Source organism: Schistocerca serialis, chromosome 5 (assembly GCF_023864345.2).
Source record: "Schistocerca serialis cubense isolate TAMUIC-IGC-003099 chromosome 5, iqSchSeri2.2, whole genome shotgun sequence".
Lineage (NCBI taxonomy): Eukaryota > Metazoa > Arthropoda > Insecta > Orthoptera > Acrididae > Schistocerca > Schistocerca serialis.
Window position 1 is genome coordinate 410,823,356 of NC_064642.1, and position 20,777 is coordinate 410,844,132.

Below are 20,777 nucleotides of genomic sequence, written 5' to 3' on the forward strand. Positions count from 1 at the left end.
TTGCCTGGGTACTGAATCAATAAACTGTGAAGTCTGAAGATTCAGCTTTCATTTTTCTTTTATTGTTCTTCACCACTAACACAATATGCGTCCTGAGGAGACATTTACATTTCTTAATTTTTTGATTTTTCATGCAAGATTTTTCTAGTTATGCCTGTCTGTGTAATAGCAGGAAGGCAGCACAATCAATAAATAACATGCAAGCATAAAACAGTGCATCCTAAAGCATACTTACACTCATTATCATGATGTCTGCCATGCAATTATTCCAATAATGACAGCCAAAACTACAATTAAACATATACAAAGGATGCATTTCTTCGTTCGAACTTTATTCTGTAAAATTTCAGAAAGAGGTAAAAAAATGAAAACCAACAAATAAAAAAGGTCTTTACTTCTAACACACACTACTTGTAATAACAGTAATTTGCAAACAACATGAAAACTAATTTTAATTATCTACAAGTTAGCAATAACTGTGATTTTGCTACTCTGAATAGCGATATACATTCATAATGTCATTCTAAACAGCAAAGAAACTAACTTCCTGCCAGATTAAAACTGTGTGCCGGACCGAGACTCAAACTCGGGTCCCGAGTTAGAGTCTCGGTCTGGCACACAGTTTTAATCTGCCAGGAAGTTTCATATCAGCGCACACTCCGCTGTAGAGTGAAAATTTCATTCTAGCAAAGAAACTCTTAATTATGCAAATCTGTCGATTCTCTATATCAATCATTTCCTCAAGTAATTTTCCTTTTCTTTTAAAGCATGTTTCAATCGAAATTAAGGTACGAAAATTATCTCTTAAAGTATAAATATAAACTTTTATTGACCGCATACTAAATTAAACCATCTGCAATTAATAAATTAAGTAAATATTCTACTATTTTGATACATCAGTAAATGAAAACTCTTAAAATGCTACCTCTGTGTAAATAATAAGGTACTAACAAGCTAAAATGTTCTAAGAGATGAGAGATCCCTCTAGAATGTAAGCTTCACAAGCCAATTAATATAGAATAAAATCTATCACATGACAAACATTTGAAATTTTATGATTAAGTGGGCATCTGAATTAAATAGTATGTAGCTTCATTTCACCTCTGTATTATGCTATTTTCCAAACACAGCTACAAAAACTCTTATATTAATGCCAGCACTATCTGTGACACACTTATGCCAGCTTTTTTCCATGTGTCTACCGAGTGGTTATAACTAAAATGACAGTGTGCTGGTGCTGCAGTGCAGGCTGTACACACCATTAATTAGTGTGCTCATGGAATATGCAGAAAAAAAGAAAAAAAATAGGTCCAATTTCTGCCACTAGGTGAAAATATGGTGCTGTATGTAGTGAGAGTGTGAAATATTCCCCGTATGGGACACAATGGTTATTGAGAAGAAGACCATGCACTGCTGGTAAAGTTATTTTATCAGGAAGGCAGCAAGGTCACTGACAGAAATAGTTGCAAAGAGGCCCCACATCAATAAAAGGGCTAAAGAATGTGATAAAGAAATATGAAGAGACAGTTGAACTAGGTTGTGCAGCAGAGAGGACAGCAGGCCATTCCCATAACAGCTGTTGATGAAGTTGCTGTAGCTACAGCCAATCAGAGTGCATGCCTCAAATTCTGCGGTCAGTTCTCGAGCTGTGTCACAAGAATTGCCTTTCCCCTGGTTAACAGTTCAAAAGATTTTATGGTGCATTTTACATTGGTATTACTACAAGACTCAATGTGCACCAAACAAATCCCTCAAGATAGGCTACAACACAATGGCTTTGATCTTCGTTTTTTGGCACTCGCAGATTATTATGATTGTGTGTGTGAAGGGACTAAACCACTGGGTCATCAGTCCGTCCTATCATGAGAGAAACATGTAAAAAGGTAAAAATGGGGATTTGGCTACTCAAACTATACAAGCAAATCAAAGAGTTCGAAAGTGCACGACAGTAGTTGTAACACAATAGGTAAATGAAAACAGAGATAACCCAGGCAGCATCTTGCACAAGAGTGTCGAAAGGCACAACAAGGTGAGAGGTGAAGAAAGTAACCTCCAGTTGCTTTGGTGGATACCCACCAGAGGGACGATCTAGCCCCCCCCCCCCCTCCCCCCAACCACCCCTAACATTGAAAGTGAAGAACTATTATAGATTAATGTAAACTATGCTCTCCCTCAGGAAATGCAACACTTTGGTAGTGGCTGTCTCATCATCTGCAACCATCTGAAGCAGTGAGGTAGGCAAGCTGGGAGTGTGCCACAGATCAGCCAGCAGGGCTCACTCACTAAGATTACGCACTATCGTCAGCGGACTACCGTAGCTGCAGTGAGGAGGATCCTACTGACACAGAAGGGACTTGTAGGTGAGTCATGTGGCCAATGTATAGTCGGCACACACAATGGAATCTTTCTGAGGGACCTGGAAATATGTTTGCCACACCTTAGTGGACCCTTTAATTGCTCCCAACTTGTTTTTGGTTGCAGTAGCCTGCCAATCCAATTACCAGAGTCTCAAATTATTGCATCAGAGTTGTAATCTTAACTCTGTGCCCATTATCCCTAAATCAAGTTGATCTCCTGTAGTTTTGTCTTTAGCCGAATGATCACTGAACTCATTTCCTGGAATACCTATATGGCTCAGTGTCCAGATGAAGGTCACTGTCTTTCCAGAGCAGAGGTGGTCAGCCAGTACGTCCTGGATGTTGGTGATCAAAACAATTTTAAGGCAGCATAGGGTTATGCCTTCTAAGCAACTCGTGGAATCTCTACAGAACAGAAAGTTCGTCGTGACGTGGGATTTGACGTATCTCAATGCCTGACAGATGGCAACCAGTTCTCCAGTGTATACACTGCAGGTACTCTGCAGAGAGTGCTTCTCGTGTCCCCTTGCATGTGCAAAAGCATAACTGACCATGTCCTTGACTTTCGATTCATCTGTGCAGATGCATACTGAATTACAATAATCATAGAGGAGAAGGGTAGGATCAGCATCCTTCTTGGGGCCACCCAACTGATCTCCCAGTTTTGGGCAATGCACAATCAGTCAAAATGGCTGGTTATGGAACAAAGTTGAGTGACATGGATGGCTAGGCATCTAAGAGACTGTGACTGAGTAACTTGCCACAAGCTGTTGTCATCTGAACCGCAGTAGTGGGACAACAGCTTCCGCCAGGAAGCTGTCAACAGGGCTTGTACGGAAGGCCCCCATTTCCAACCACATACCAGTGTGTGAACAGTGTCCAGCAGGATCAGTATGGGCCGTACTGCCGACCCATAGGCAATACACCCATAGTCCAAGCAGGATAAAATCACTGCTTTGTAAAATCTCACAAGAACTGTGCCTCTCACAGCCCACAAGGAGTGCCTAAGAAAACGGAGTGTGTTCAGCTTCTTCATGCAAGTTGCCTTGAGCCAGTAGACGTGGCAGCCAAGTTAGAATGAGGTCAAATAAAACACCTAAGAATTGGAAAGTTCGAATGACTTCAAGTAACTGGTCATCAAGATAAATTTCTGGGTGCAGGTGCACAGTCAGAAGTTGACAAAAATGCATAACTTGTGATTTTGCAGGAGAAAATTGATAGCTGTGATTCAGGTCCCAGTCATTGACTTTCCAGACAGCCCCCTGAAGTTGGCACTCAGCAGTGCACAGTGATGCAGAGGTGTAATAAGGACAAGGTCCAGAATGAGATTTTCACTCCGCAGCGGAGTGTGTGCTGATATGAAACTTACTGGCAAATTAAAACTGTGTGCCAGGCCGAGTCTCGAACTCGGGACCTTTGCCTTTCACGGGCAAGTGCTCTTACAAACTGAGCTACCTAAGCACGACCCACACCCCGTCCTCACAGCTTTGCTTCTGCCAGTACCTCGTCTCCTACCCTCCAAACTTTACAGAAGATCTCCTGCGAACCTTGCAGAACTAGCACTCCTGAAAGAAAGGATATTGCGGAGACATGGCTCAGCCACAGCCTCGGGTATGTTTCCATAATGAGATTTTCACTCTGCAGTGGAGTGTGCGCTGATATGAAACTTCCTGACAGATTAAAACTGTGTGCTGGGCCAGGACTCGAACTCGGGACCTTTGCCTTTCGAAAGGCAAAGGTCCTGAGTTCGAGTCTCGGCCTGGCACACAGTTTTAATCAGCCAGGAAGTTTCAAGGACAAAGGTCATCCATGTACAGTGATGAAGAGACTGCGGGGCCTCCTGCATTTACCATGCCATTGATGGCAATAGTAAATAATAGTGTTACACTCAGAACCGATCCCTGAGGGACTCCAGTTTCCTTTACATACTGGTTGCAGAGTGTCGAACCCATCCTGACCCGAAAAAACTGGAGAAATAGGAAATACTGGATAAAAATGGGTAAACTACCCCAGAAACACCACTCATGCAGTGTTGATAGGATGTGACATCACCAGGTGGTATCACAGGCAATCTGCACGTCGAAGAACACAGCAATCACATGGCAATGCGCAAAAGCATTGTGCACTGTGGATTCCAAATGAATCAGCTGACCTGTGGTTGACCGGAAAGCTCAAAAGCCACTTTAGAATCACAATATGTGCCCTCTGGCTTCAAGGCACCAACAAAGATGGTAATTGACCATTCATTCGAATAGTTTACACAGCCCATTAATCAGAGAAACTGTCCGGTAGTTAGTTAAAATATGTGGGTTCTTTTCCAGTTTCAGAACAGGAATAATAATAATACCTTTCTGCCATTTAGAGGGAAATACTCTCTCCCACCAAGTCTAACTAAAAAGCCCAAGGACATGTTTCATGCTGTCGGAAAGATGATGTTTGAGCTGTAGCACGACACACTGAAAGTGCTGTGCAGCTCCCATTCACTAAAAGTGACATTGTATTATAGAGAGCCGTATGAATGGAAAGGTAGCAGGTGGCACTCAATGAGGTGTTTCCCGGTCAGGAAATGAGAATGGTAATTACAGCAAGTGGACACTTCAGTGAAGTGCGCTGCAGAACATTTGGCAGGAATTACGGGATCAGTGCAGATGTTACCACTGACAAGGATTCTAGGAACAGCCATGGTGGTGGATGGCTGCTAATGCAGCTGAGTTTAGTCCGCACTTAGGGTGGTAGGGTGTGGGATCGCGTAGTTGAGACATATTTCTCCCAACACTCCTGCTTCCCTTTCTTTATTAAAAATCGTGCTTTTGCCTGGAGTCTCTTGAATGCTATTAAATTATGCATAGATGGATGGTGCTTGTACCGTTGAAGTGGCCTGCGGCATTCCCTGATAGCTGTGCCTATATCTTCAGACCACCGGCGGTCATTGAGATGAGCTGGAGGAGTAGGGTATCAATGCTGCTGCAGCACGAGTAATATTATCAGTGGTATCTTGTACCAATTGGTCAACATCAGTCACATGACTGGTTGCAAAAGTGGCTGCAGAGGAGAAAGCCTGCCAAACAGCTTTCCACAGTGATCAACGTGGAGCAAGTTCTAGATGTCTGTGAGCGGAGAGGGAGAGAACAATACGAAAATGGCCACTGTCACAAAGATTGCCGTGGACACACCACTGAATCAGGGGTAAGATATTTGGGCTGCAAACTGCGAAATCAATTGCTGAAAACATTATGGAAATGGATGACATGTGGCTGGGGAATATTCTCTAGGTGGATGAGGCATATTTTACTCTGCACAGTGCTGTGAATGCACAGAAGTGTTGCATATGGGGTTCTACTCTGCCACATGGTATGTACAAACATCCATTGGACTCAGCTCATGTGACTGTGTGGTATGGTTCCACAAGCTCCTTCAGTCTTAGGTTGTTTTTCTTTGAGGAGACGACACCTAACAGTACTGTTAGGTGTACAGTAACATTTGAACATTATATGGATCTCCTTATGTAACACGCGATTCCAACTTTACAAGAATACAACTGTGTCCACACCATTATTTTCAGGTAAGATAGTACAATGCCACATGTTGCTTGCCTGGTGAAGGACCTGCTTCGAGAAGCCTTTGGCAATGACCACATCAGCTCTAGGCAATTTCAAGATGTGTAACCTCCCAGATTCCCTGATAGATCTATGCAACTTCCCATTGTAGGTCTATCTGAAAGATCATATCTATCAACGATGTATCTGGACTCTTTCTGTTCTGAAGGATAGCGTACAACAATATGTCACTGCTTACACCAAATATGTTACGAGCAAGTGTTGACCATGCCATGTTACAGATGCATCATGCTGCTGAGTCAGAAGATCATATCAAACACAAGATTTAACTTGTGACCATTTCTAATAAACGTGCCAGAACCACTGTCATCACGTGTGTGATCATTCCTTCCCTTCTCCTGCACCCACACCACATTCTGACCGCTTAAGCACCATATTTTCACCTGGTGGCAGACAGTGAAACTATTATTTTTTCAGCATACTCCATGAGTGCACCAATTACTGAACATACCTACAATGTTTCAGTGTCCTCCACTGCAGCACTCTGAACACTGTCAGTTTAAAACCACCCTGTACTTGCTTCATCCAACCACAGATTTTCCTAACATGACCCTATTTAGTATCATTTTAATGTATTCACATTATACACATTTGTATCTACCAGGATACGTCTGTCAGTATGTCGAGCAACAACACATTTACTCGTATCTGCCAAATCTATTAACACACTTAACTATTGCATCAATTATTTTTACAACCAGATTTTTTTATATTTGTCTGCATATTCATCACTGTACCACTTTTTGTCCCTTTTATTCCCTCCTTACACTAACAGTTACTTCAGTAAGTGCATACTCCAAAGCCAGGTAACTGTCTTCTTACTTTTTCTTTTTGGGTCAAGTTTCGAGTGATTATGACATTTGGTACCTCAAATTTTACTCCATTCTTCACATGTGTTTTAGTATGACACAAATCACTGTTAATGATGTCTAAAGACATTTATTTACTTTAATAGCTTTAGCATATTTCTAAACTCTACGCATTTTCCCCTCTTTACTGCACAGCAACTACTTTTTTTTTCCTTTTTGTGCCTTGCTGAAAGAGTGTATCAATAAAGAGACAATTCACAAATGAGCCTTGTGTTGTCTGCACCAATGTCTCAACAGGTTTTGGGTACAATCACTTATTGTTTAAAGTATTTAGTGTCTATGATTTGCAAAATCAATACAACTTCTTTTTTTTTGTAATGAAACAGATTTTCAGTGACAGTGCAGAAATGCATACAACAAGACTTACCAGTCTGGCTGCCTTCAAGGAAAATCTAATGGAGGTAATAAAGGAAGTCTTTGTTAAGGGGCATTTCAGTGGTAAATTAGTGACAGCAGATCCAGTTGCAGAAAACTGAAGTCAGCCTGGAAAATTTGTATATAAGGTTGCTTTGGAAGCATTTCCCAAAGCTGAGATTATTTGAAGGCATTTCTAAAGAGAAAGTGCACAGCCTAAAATTTTGTGGAATAATTTGAAATAAGAAATGAACAAAGATACTATGAGTAACTTGGTCAGAACAGCCAGAAATAGTAGCCATGTGTGCATGAGGTATGGCTACTTGTGTGTGTGTGTGTGTGTGTGTGTGTGTGTGTGTGTGTGTGTGTGCGCGCTTTTCTGAAGAAAGCCTTGGCTGAAAGCTCAGCGGGTATGCCTTTTTACTGGACCTGTCTGCAACTCAACTCACTATCTTAATGGTGAGTAGCTATCGATCCTCTTCATAACTGTTGACACTCCAACCTGGACTTTCCATTGTTTGAAACACTTTATTTATTTTTAATCTGCAGGATTTTGGGTAACTTACCAGGAGAACACTTTTTGTTCAGATCCACTTAGCCAATGTCCAAAAGTGACAGAACAGTTTATAATAGGACAACAACGCTGTGTGCTTATGAAAGGGCTTTATAAAATAAAATAAAAGAATACAATTCTCAGAAAGCACTTTGGTTCCAAACAACGGAAGATATATTCAACAGAAATCAAGCAGAAGAAGAAAATAGTCTGCCATTACTGCAACAAGCCAAGTCATGTGATCGATGTCTGAAGTGGATTGCAGATGGAAGGCCACAAAAAAATCATACACCATTTATAATTCTCAAGTCGACCATGTTACAGATAAAAAAGAAAGAAAAGAAGAAAGAAAGAAAGGAAGAAAGAAAGAAAGAAAGAAAGAAAGAAAAAACTTGTCTGCAAATAACGGAGCATCATGCCATGTTACTAATGAACTATTTTTGCCAGTATATAGTATTATGACAGCAGATGGGCCAACTGTTGCAGCAATATGTGAAGGAACTATAGATAATGAAGCAGCAAAGCAGCAATAAACAAAAGTTGGCAGAAAATGACACACGGAAATATATGATAAGTTCCAAAAACTCAAATGGACTTAATTCTGTTCTTGCTGCACATGATAAAAAAAAAAAATCATATACTGAATTCACATCAGTAGAAAACCATATTCTGAAAACTGGGTCAAACATGGTACTAGGGGGAGCACAAAATAACTTTGAAGGCTTCATCAAATTAACCATAAGAAGAAGCGTTAACTCTCATTTGTTTTGTCACAGTAATGCATTCAGACAGGTCATTTCAGTTTTATCATGAAAGATTTGGACATTACAATGATCATCATAAGAAGAAAATTACCTAAAAGTAGTTGAACAATTTTGGTCTGATTTTTTACTTATGTGAAGGTTACGTTTATGGAAAAACTAACAGACCTCCTTTCAGCAGAAGAGAAAATGCCACAAAGCCAGTACAGCTCACTCATCAGAGATTTGTGATCGATTTTGAAGTTTTTTGTGTCTGGATACCATTATTTTTCGTTTTTTAAATATGACTGTACGGCAAATTTCAACATGTTTATTTCATCAGAGGCAATCACAAGGCTGTTTCTAAATTGAGGCCATTTATAGCTGAAGCAAAACTGTTAGACACTGTGTTAATGTTCTTTTGTGTGATAACAAAAGTTTGACAACAAAAAGGTTATCTTCATAGACAAGAGATAGTTCAACATCCAGCAATGCCCCACAATCCATGGCAAAATGTCTTAGATGAAAGAGAGAATCCTTCTCCATATGAAAACAACTAGAGCAATGATGCATGCTCACACTAATATTCCATGGAGTCTCTGGGCCAAATGACAAATTCAGCCACACATGCTTTAAAATGAACAGGGCCTTACAAAATAGCTGGAGTATCTCAATATGAACTGTAATATGGCAATAAACCTAGGACATAAATTTATGCCTATTCCATTAAGAAAAGAATGGATACGCCTCACGGCATTTCAAGACTCAACAACTCAGACTGAATGTAGGTCGGAAGCTAATATTGAAAATGAAGATTACAAAATTACTGATTAAGATATTATAAGAACAGAAATTGCTGAAATACAGTAACATAGTTGAGGGATGACCAAGCATCCAATAATACATGAAAATTGCGAAGCTTCTACTTTCACAGACTGTAAGGACCAACAAACATTTGAAGAAGCCTTGATAATAGATTAAAAATGTAAGTGAAAGGGTGAAATGGAACAAGAAAGTGCTGCAAGACAATCACACATTGTTTTTGGAAGGTATTTCCCAGGAGAAACGAGCTGTTCCCTGTAAATCAATTTATTACATAAACGGGGATGGCATGGTTCAGTTGATGAATTTATGGCTACACATTTTTCACAGGAAACAGGTGTTTACTGTGATTTTTAGTCCTGTGGCACATACATTGACTATTCACATGGTGATTCACAAGATGCCCATCAATATGAAGCAATTTGAGTGATTAACTGGATAACAATGATGCAATCCAGTTTAATACTGTTTTCTCCCCAGACAGATTGCAATTTCTTCATTTATGAAAAAGAGTATCTGGCAATCAAGCAACCTCTTACATAGCATTCCGACTATTACTTGCTGTTCATTTATACATGTCCTTCAGTTTCACAGTCCAATCCCATAAAATACACTCCGCAATTTTTGTCTCATATTTTCCCCTGAACACTCAAACCTTTTAGTCTGTCACATTTTAATTCTCTTTTATATACTCAATAGTTGCATATTTGATACACTTCGGATTACGTGTTTCTGTAATAGGCATTTAAATTTCTGTCTCTTAAAACAAATTTCATTATTGTTTGAAGAAGAATAATTCTGTCACCATACAACTAATCATAATGTTAAAATGAAATAACAAGCCATAATTTCTATGCATTCAAGCACTGTAACTGAAATAATATAAGAAAATTCAAAATAGGCACTTTACAGCTTAAAAATGCCTATTTTGTATGAAGACGACTCAAATACTTTTTATTTTAAAAATATATCGCTTCATTTCGAGAAACTGCCTTATCATGACAGTGGAGCCATATCTCCATCACCTAATAAATAACATCCACTAAGTAAATTGCACTGAAACCACTGAACAGTACAGCTACTGCTTACTTAGCATACAGCAACAATCTACAACACTGGTATTCACACTACCATCTATTAATTTCATTTCTATTCATAAAATATCATTAAACAACATGCAAAGAAGTGGTAACTTATCAAAAATTTTACGGTAAGCATTTAGACAACTGTTAACAACAGTTACCTGATACGTGGCAGCCTGACGAAGCTGTTCTGTTCCTGACCCAACCGAAATTTCAGTCTTTTCAACACTTGCTTCAATGCTGTCTATAACTTCCCCTTGATCATGTACAAGAGCTCCAAGATCCTTAAAAATCTGGTTTACATCCAGTATATCACTCTGCAAAATTAAATCACTTGTAAAACAATGTCACAAAGAGAAAAATTTGTATTCCAAACAGTTGTAGTAAGACAGTTTACCTCCAGCTGACGAATGGCCTGTTCCTGTTCTTCTATAAGCTGCAGATTTCTTTCTTCTTGGAGTTGGGCTTGTTGCCTTTCCGAACTATCTTGTAATTCTATCAACTGACCAGAAAAGCGACCTTCTGAAGAAAAAAAAAAAAAAAAAAGAAATAATAATTAATCACTGAATTACTCTACCTGCATATCCAATCATTTACACAAGCACTTGGTTCCCCATTCTGGAACAACAACAACAAAAATTAATCCTTCACCCACAACAGCATCTTCAACTGGAATTACAAATAGGAAACAGTGAGTGTCATGCCATTAAGTGAAACTGGCAAATTCCATGTGAAATATAAACAATGGACTGAGTAAAGACAACAGTTCACTGCATACTGACTGCACAGAGTGAAAAGGGGAGTGATGAGTAAAAGGGAGCGGTGACGGGGGATAGAGGACAGACAAGCAGACTTTCAGGCCAGGGTGAGTGCAAAACCAAAAGATATGTTAAAAGGACAATTTTCATTCATACGATTTAGGAAATATGGTGATGGGACGTAAGGATCTTGATGATGATGATAATAATGTAAAGTATGGTGAATATGGCGGGTGGGGCAGCAGCTCCCAGCCAAGTGTTTTGACTGCATCCTGAACCAGTTTTGCTTTGTGTGCAGGTGCATTGTCGTGTAAAAAAATTACTTTTCCATGCCTTCTGGCCCATTCCGGTCTTTTTTCGATCAATGAATAGTTCAAATTGATCATAGGTCTGTAGTGATTAGTTCTCACAGTTGCACCAGGTTTTAGAAGCTCATGATTCACCACACCTTTCTGATCCCACCAAACACAGAGCTTTGTCTTCTTGCTGAATCGATCTGGTTTTGCAGTCTATGTTTATGGTTGTCCCAGATTAACCCATGATTTTTCCCGTTTAGGATTCTTAAAATACATCCATTTTTCAATCCATGCAAAATTGGTTTTCTCTAATGTCTTTGAAGTAAAATTTGACAAATGGTTTTTCGGTTTTCCATCTGTCTTTCATTCAATTCATGTGGCACCCATTTTCCACACTTTTGGATCTTTCCCATAGCTTTCAAACGGTCAGAAATTGTTTGTTGTGCAACATTTAGCGTTGCTACCATTTGCTTCCGACTCAAAGTATCATATTCATCCAATATTGCTTGCAATTCGGCGTCTTCGAACTTTTTTGGTGGTCTTCCATGTTCTTCATTTCTTACGTCAAAATCATTATTTCTGAACTGTTGAAACCATCTTTTGCATGTTGCTTCTGATAGAGCATGATCACCATATGCCTTGACAACCATGCAATGTGACTCTGCAGCATTTTTTTTTCCCAAATGAAAACAAAAAATTAATGCTTTCCACAAATCATCACTTTCTGGTACATAATTCGACATTGTTAACATGATGAAAGCATATGATGATGTTTGTTCCATGACTTTATGTGTACTAAATATCTTTGACAGATGTCATACCAACCAAACAAACAAAAATTAAGGCTCATCCACAACAAATGTTCCCTATCGACACATCTGTATCTTAACGCTCATTTCATACCGGTACACCTGGTATATCTACTGAAAGAATGGGCATGCTGTAGCTATTCTACAGTACATTACATACTTCCTCCAGCCCAGAAAAATTAAGCAAATTGGTTGGTTGGTTGTTTTGCATTAGGTGTGGTCTGGGTTGAATCTTTGGTGGTTTATAAAAGCAGCATTTGTTCATAAGCAGTTTCTGAGAAAACAAGAGTGGGTACGGGAGAGGAGACAGTGACTGTGCAACATACTGTAAATAAATGGGAGAAAAAGGAGACAGTGGGAAAGAGAGAGTTACAGGCAGTGGCAGTGAAAGGGAGATGAGTGTGAAGGCTTGCCACTGGCCTCTTACCTAGCTTGCATTTATCATGAGTCTCTCACCCCGCACCAAGTCCCAAGCAACTGGAAAAAACATAGGTGACTCCAGAGTACAAAATGGTAAAAGAAAGGATCTGAGGAATTACAGACCAATATCCCTAACTTCTGTTTGCTGCAGAATCCTTGAACATATTCTCAGTTCAATTACATTAAACTTTCTTGAGAGCAAAAAGCTTACGTCCACGAATCAGCATGGATTTAGAAAGTATCACTTGTGTGAAACTCTGCTTACCCTTTTCTCATATGATGTACTGAGAACCATGGATGAAGGGCAACAGGCAGATTCCATATTTCTAGATTTCTGGAAAGTATTTGACACAGTGCTCAACTGCAGGCCATTAAAGATACAAGCATATTGAATAAGTTCAGAGATATGCGAGTGTCTTCTTAAGCAATAGAGCTCTTGTGTGTTGTCCTCAGTGCTGAGAGCTCATCAGAGACAAACGTATCATCAGGAGAGCCCAGGGAAGTGTGATAGGAGCACTATTGTTCTCTGTATACGTTAATAATTTGGCAGACAGGGTGTGCAGCAATCACTGGTTGTTTGCCGATGATGCTGTGGTGTACAGTAAAGTATTGAAGTTGAGTGACTGTCGGAAGAGACAAAATGACTTACACAAAATTTCTAGTTTGTGTGATGAATGGTAGCTAGCTCTAAGCATGGAACAATGTAAATTAATGTGGATGAGTAGCAAGAACAAACCTGTAATGTTCGGATACAATATTACTAGTGTCGATCTTGACACAGTCAAATTGTTTAAATATCTGGACGTAACATTGCCAAGTGATATGAAATGGAATGAGCATGCGAGAAATGGTTGGGAACGTGAATGGTTGACTTTGGTGTATTGGGAGAACTTTAGGAAAGAGCAGTTCACCTGTAAAGGAGAATGCATACAGGACTCTGGTGCGACCTGTTCTTGAGTACTGTTCAAGTGTTTGGGATGCACACCACATCAGATTGACAGAAGAAGTCGAAGCAATTAAGAGGCAGGTTGCTAGATTTGTTACCGGTAGCTTTGAACAACATGTAAGTATTACAAAGATGCTTCAGGAACTCAAATGAGAATCCCTGGAGGGAAAATGACACTCTTTTCAAGAAACAGTACTGAGAAAATTTAGAGAACTGGCATTTGAAGCTGACTGTCAAACAATTCTAATGCCACCAACATAAATTGCACATAACGACCATGAAGATAAGATACAAAAAATCAGAGCTCATACTGAGACATAAAAACAGTCTTTTTTCCCTCGCTCTAGTTGCGACTGGAACAGGAAAAGAAATGATTAGTAGTAGAACATTGTACCCTCCACCATGCACAATCAAATGCACAGTGGCTTGCAGAGTATGTATGTAGATGTAGATAACTCCTGAACTATGTCTCATACAATGATATAATTTTTCAGGTACATTCAGCGGTAAATTTGGATACAATGTGCACATCTCTTACCACTATTCTTCTTCTAAAACTGTTGAATTCCACACCTGATTCATTCTACTTAAACTGGTCTTGATCGAGTCAGTCCATCTTGTTCTGAATTACCCTCTTGTCCTCAAACTTGGCTTCCATCATTTGTTTTGGTATTCCTCTGTCTTACATTCTCTTAACATATCTAAACCATTTTAATGTACTCTTAAAAATTGGACCATTCAGTTTTTAACTCCGGTTTCCTTCCCAACACCTTAGTTTCTCACTCTGTCTCTCCTCGTTTTCCCAAACATAATTCTTAGGAATTTCATTTCAGTGACTTGGATTTTACTCTTCTCTTTTCTTGTTGTGTCCAGGTCTACACTGCTTATTTCAACATGGGTGTAAAATATGTCTTGTAAAGCACTTTCTAACACTTCATTAGCACCTCTCTTCCCAAGACTAAGCACCTCAACATGCTGGTAAAATGCAATCCATTCTTGTTCCCTTTTGCTAATTTCTACCTGTATCCTTGCATTCTGCTTTATCTCACTTCTTAAATGTTTAAAGTTGGCACAATTTCAATTTGCTGTGCTCCCACATTGATTTGTCCTTTCCCTTCTCTGTCTCCTCTGGTTACCACCACAGTCTTACTGATCTCCACGGTGCATTTTAAATTGGTGACCTGCAACTGAGACCAGGTGATTTTTATCATTTAGCAAGAAGGATGGCCACATAAAAGGCGGTGTCATATTTATAGGATGAATTGTACATGACAAAGGTGCTTTCACAGACAGTCCTGCCACTTTACGAGATAGGAAGTATCTGTGACAGGTGTAGAACAGAATGTGGCGAGTATGTGCAGAGGACTCACCTTGCATCTGTGTCTTTAGCTGCTCTATACTGGAGCAATAAGGAGTTGTAAGGAAAAGTACTCCTCTAACTAGTTAGTGAGTGCAGACAGAAAAAGCATCATGAATATAGGAGAATGCAGCACAGGAGACTATTTGTGAACCGATGAAGCCATAAATTGAAATATTTTTGATATTGCTATTGCAGCAAGTAAAGGAGGGTTCTCCATGTCTAGGTCACAACTACCCTTGCTAAAAAATTATGAGGCAAACATTTTTTTAAAATAATTGCATTAAACAGGATAAACCTACTAAATTAACTCTCATCTATTCTCTTTCACTATTCTCTTTCACTTTCATTTACAAATCAACACAAACACATAAAGAAGCACTGTTACCTACAAATAAAATTACAATATTCTGATAAGATAAATGCATAAAATAACGGAAAGACAACCACTTACCTATAGAGGACTGGTGCGTGGTGCACAGAAACACGTAATAGACAACAGCTGACAACAGCTAACACTAGCTTTCGGGCGCCTGCTCTTACACACATACATATACAATCACACTTGAGACTCAAAAGCACACATTTACTAGAAAAAGAGCAAGAGTTCAAAAGCTAGTGTTAGCTGTTTTCTATTACATGTTTCTGTGTGCCATGTACCAGTCCTCTATAGCTAAGTGGTTGCATTTCCCTTATTTTATGTCATTAATTCATGAAGAAATTTCCATTATTGCAATAATACAAAAAGTAATAATAAATAAATGGTTATTGAACAACATGGGTGTTGTGACTGGCTGCTCAATGGAAAAGAAGGTTGGTTGGTTTGGGGAAGGAGACCAGGCAGCGTGGTCATCGGTCTCATCGGATTAGGGAAGGATGGGGAAGGAAGTCGGCCGTGCCCTTTCAGAGGAACCATCCCGGCATTTGCCTGGAGTGATTTAGGGAAATCACGGAAAACCTAAATCAGGATGGCCGGACGCGGGATTGAACTGTTGTCTTTCCGAATGCGAGTCCAGTGTCTAATCACTGCGCCACCTCGCTCGGTGGAAAAGAAAGGGGGGGGGGAGGAGAAATTAGGCAGCCACCCAGAGAACATGTTACATATTAACATTCCCTACATAACAGCTTAGGTACAGAATTAGACAGGACATCAAATCTTAAAACACTTACCACATTCAGTGGATATACCTAAAAAATGTTTTTCTACATTAAAATTTTGGGCTTTTATGAACTCTGATCCATCTAGAATGAGGATATGATACTAGAAGCTTCACAGATTAAAATGCCTGTTGATACTTCATGAAATATAGCAGAAAGATAAACTGTAATATTATTCAGCACCTTTTTTAAAGTCCCCCACCTAGACATCTGCCTATTTTCAATCACACAAATCTTTTGGGGATGATCGTTGTTGTATAAAGTTTAGCTTTAAAATTTTTAATGTAACAATACAAATCTCAAATACATTCAACATTTCTAATTACATTTCACGAGTATAGGAAACAACAGATTAAAATTTCATTCAAATTGCAGGGTGGTTAGACTGTGTCCACATGAATTCATAGCTACACATAACTTTGCCAGTCGTAAGTTTAATAAGATTCTTTGAACAGGAACACACAATAACCAGAGCATATATAATTAAATGGCTGCCAGGTAGTTACATACTGTTATAAGTGTTTTCTTTTAAATTGAGGAGGAAAAAATTGACCAAAATGAAATAAATATTTTTTGCCTCTGCAACAAAGTCTCCAAATTTCTTCCTCTGCAGTCTAAAAAATGATTTAAAAAAACTCAAGAATACTATAAATCCTGTTGAAGATCAACATAAAATAAAAAGGAGATTTCTGACAGTGTTACTAAACAAAATACATGGTTCCAGTTTGATCACAGCCTTAGAAATGAAATGGCATGCTCTTAAGATGTTGCATTAGACTTTTTTAACAGTGTTTCACTATGGTCTATGATTACTGCAGCTCTTAGTCAATTTAAAATACCAAAGATGAACACCATTTGCTTGGATCTGAGTGTTGTTTTACATCTCAAGTAATTTTTTATTGTAATTGTCACTAACAATTACTGAACTAAAATGAGCTGACTCTGGAGGAAACAAAGTTTCTTTGGTTTTGCTATGGACTGGTAGTTGGTAGACACCAGACAAAGCTCAAGTGTTGAATGTTACGAATTCACAAATAATGTGGGAATTGTAAACTGTGTTCAAGTTTACCTGTTTTAAGGGTGTCTCTGATATGTGACATCTACTTACAACTATCTTTGGACAACAAAATGTGGTACATGCAAGGCCTGGCCCCTGCAAACTCGACCACCACAATTGCAGATATGCTTCATGGGCCAGGTACGGCCCCTGCCTTACCTCAGGAGGTTGTTTCTCAACAGAAAGGTCACTGAGTGTTTACCACCAAGCCTTCTGCAGCAATCACAGCATCTGGAAGCATTAGCCCTGCCGATACACGACATGTAGATTGCAGTAAAAAGTGCAAGCCCCTATTTGCGTCCATGCTACCACTGTCCACGTGTTTTCCTCTGCTGACTGTTATTTGGGTCACCACTCCACCCCCTGGCGGGCAGTTCAACAGCAGGCTCCAGGCCAACTGCCATACACCTTCGAGCCTAAGCACCGGACCGCAATGCCTGCTGCTGCTACCCAGAACTGACTTGCTCCTTCACTGGGATTAAAGCCACTGGATGCCAATCAGTCTCTCCAAAAGGTCCCACTTTGCCTGGATCACGGCCACTGTACACTTGTCTGCCACTCCGAAAGGCGCTGCTTTACTAGACCTGCTCCTCGATTGCCGAAGTGCTCACAGCCTTGTGTGTCCACGTCAATACACATCCACAGCACTTCCCAACACATCCCCACTACTGACATTTGTGGATTTCATCAGAGTGGGCACTCTCCATGATCGTCACAGAAGGATATTTCAGTTTTTCTCATGTGTGGATCTCCATCCTCTAAAGCCGTACTGAGTTAGTTTATGGTAAATAAACAGTTGTTATTCCAATGCATGCATCTCAATCACTATCTCAGTACAGCACTTGGCCAAGAATATTTCAAATGGCGATGATGATAATGGTTTTGTGAAATAGTGCTCTTCCCTTGTCTGTCATACTACACTCCTGGAAATTGAAATAAGAACACCATGAATTCATTATCCCAGGAAGGGGAAACTTTATTGACACATTCCTGGGGTCAGATACATCACATGATCACACTGACAGAACCACAGGCACATAGACACAGGCAACAGAGCATGCACAATGTCGGCACTAGTACAGTGTATATCCACCTTTCGCAGCAATGCAGGCTGCTATTCTCCCATGGAGACGATCGTAGAGATGCTGGATGTAGTCCTGTGGAACGGCTTGCCATGCCATTTCCACCTGGCGCCTCAGTTGGACCAGCGTTCGTGCTGGACGTGCAGACCGCGTGAGACGACGCTTCATCCAGTCCCAAACATGCTCAATGGGGGACAGATCCGGAGATCTTGCTGGCCAGGGTAGTTGACTTACACCTTCTAGAGCACGTTGGGTGGCACAGGATACATGCGGACGTGCATTGTCCTGTTGGAACAGCAAGTTCCCTTGCCGGTCTGGGAATGGTAGAACGATGGGTTCGATGACGGTTTGGATGTACCGTGCACTATTCAGTGTCCCCTCGACGATCACCAATGGTGTACGGCCAGTGTAGGAGATCGCTCCCCACACCATGATGCCGGGTGTTGGCCCTGTGTGCCTCGGTCGTATGCAGTCCTGATTGTGGCGCTCACCTGCACGGCGCCAAACACGCATACGACCATCATTGGCACCAAGGCAGAAGCAACTCTCATCGCTGAAGACGACACGTCTCCATTCGTCCCTCCATTCACGCCTGTCGCGACGCCACTGGAGGCGGGCTGCACGATGTTGGGGCGTGAGCGGAAGACGGCCTAACGGTGTGCGGGACCGTAGCCCAGCTTCATGGAGACGGTTGCGAATGTTCCTCGCCGATACCCCAGGAGCAACAGTGTCCCTAATTTGCTGGGAAGTGGCGGTGCGGTCCCCTACGGCACTGCGTAGGATCCTACGGTCTTGGCGTGCATCCGTGCGTCGCTGCGGTCTGGTCCCAGGTCGACGGGCACGTGCACCTTCCGCCAACCACTGGCGACAACATCGATGTACTGTGGAGACCTCACGCCCCACGTGTTGAGCAATTCGGCGGTACGTCCGCCTGGCCTCCCGCATGCCCACTATACGCCCTCGCTCAAAGTCCGTCAACTGCACATACGGTTCACGTCCACGCTGTCGCGGCATGCTACCAGTGTTAAAGACTGCGATGGAGCTCCGTATGCCACGGCAAACTGGCTGACACTGACGGCGGCGGTGCACAAATGCTGCGCAGCTAGCGCCATTCGACGGCCAACACCGCGGTTCCTGGTGTGTCCGCTGTGCCGTGCGTGTGATCATTGCTTGTACAGCCCTCTCGCAGTGTCCGGAGCAAGTATGGTGGGTCTGACACACTGGTGTCAATGTGTTCTTTTTTCCATTTCCAGGAGTGTACAATGGCTGACAAGGATAATGGTTTCACAATATGCATGACAAGAATAGTCACAAGGGCTCTCAGTATAGTGCCTGCTCAAGATTCCCCCCCACTTCAATGCCTACTCATGTTTTGTTGGCTGCAGTGCAAGCACCTGGTCTCGTCTGTCACCTGGCCATCTTCCCTCTGCCACACTGACCCTGATGATACCGTGTTATGTCACATTCCACCCAAATGATGCAGTTATGGCCAGCCCCTATCCCGAGGGTGGTGGTGCCTAGAAAGCACAAGGATAATGAGGGCCCTCTTCACATGTGTTTCACTGTTCTTGTTTTTCTGGAGCAGGGTTTCCTTCTTCCTCAACTGTTCACATATTTTTCTACCCAACTGAATTTCCTTAATAGGACAGCCTATTCGCGTTATTGTACTGTATTCAAATACTACTACAGTGTAAGTGTGCCCAACTGTGTACTTGACCTGGACTGTTCATGCCTTACTAAAGTGCAAGCGTGTCCCCATATATCAAATATAGACTATCAATTCCTGGATTCAGTATCTGTGTTCAATTGCATATATGCCTCGATTTTGGTAGCCATTCCTCATCAATTAGTGTTCATGTTTCTCAGCAGATGCAAGTTCTCGGCAATGTTCTCTCTTCTGTGTACTTCAGGAGGTTCATTCATGTGCTGTTTCACCATGTATTCTCTCACTTGCTGTTGTTGGTCTGCAACTTCCTAGTGTTTCTGTGTTCATTCAGGCCCTCGTTCACTTGCAGTGTATTCTTAACAGCCAGAGCTATTGATGCCTACAGCAATTCCAGTCAAGGGCTGAAAAATTCATAACCTGCTGTGCAGCATCATTTTGTACACTCAGGTCCTCAAGTTATCTTGAGAATTTGTAGGCCTTGGCTGGTCATGAGTACTAAGGCGATCAGCCTAATTTCACATTTTCCCCCACCATTTCTGAGCAAAAGCAGGGGAAAGAGGGGAAAACTGCAAAGTTGTAGCATTTAAACAACAGTGGAGATGGACTGCATAGTACTTTGTTTTATATTTTACATTTCTCAACAACATAGGTCACAAACAAAACAAATGTTCAGTATTATTTAATTATTTTTGGCTTGCTGAAGATTTAATTTTTATCTGGTACAAAATGTTGGCATACAGGTAGAGACAGACAATTTTACAGACTTTCACATTCAAGTTGCCATGTAATCATGACTGATTTTGTTTCATAAGCAAAAAACGGTCTTTCACACAA

At 40.9% G+C, this 20,777-nt stretch overlaps 1 protein-coding gene across 2 annotated transcripts in view; it reads right to left on the reverse strand.

Moving 5' to 3' along the window:
* The window catches only part of LOC126481034 (syntaxin-12-like), a 59,773-nt gene that overhangs the window by 16,376 nt on the left and 22,620 nt on the right, over window positions 1-20,777 (reverse strand). Inside the window, exons 6-8 of one of the 2 annotated variants that reach the window (XM_050104512.1) lie at window positions 10,792-10,916; window positions 10,556-10,711; window positions 236-336 (exon numbers count right to left, since the gene is read on the reverse strand). In XM_050104512.1, coding sequence (XP_049960469.1) covers window positions 244-336; window positions 10,556-10,711; window positions 10,792-10,916 — 374 coding nt within the window. In that variant the 3' untranslated portion in view covers window positions 236-243. The remainder of the gene's footprint in view (window positions 1-235; window positions 337-10,555; window positions 10,712-10,791; window positions 10,917-20,777) is intronic. The other variant, XM_050104513.1, reaches the window with a different exon arrangement.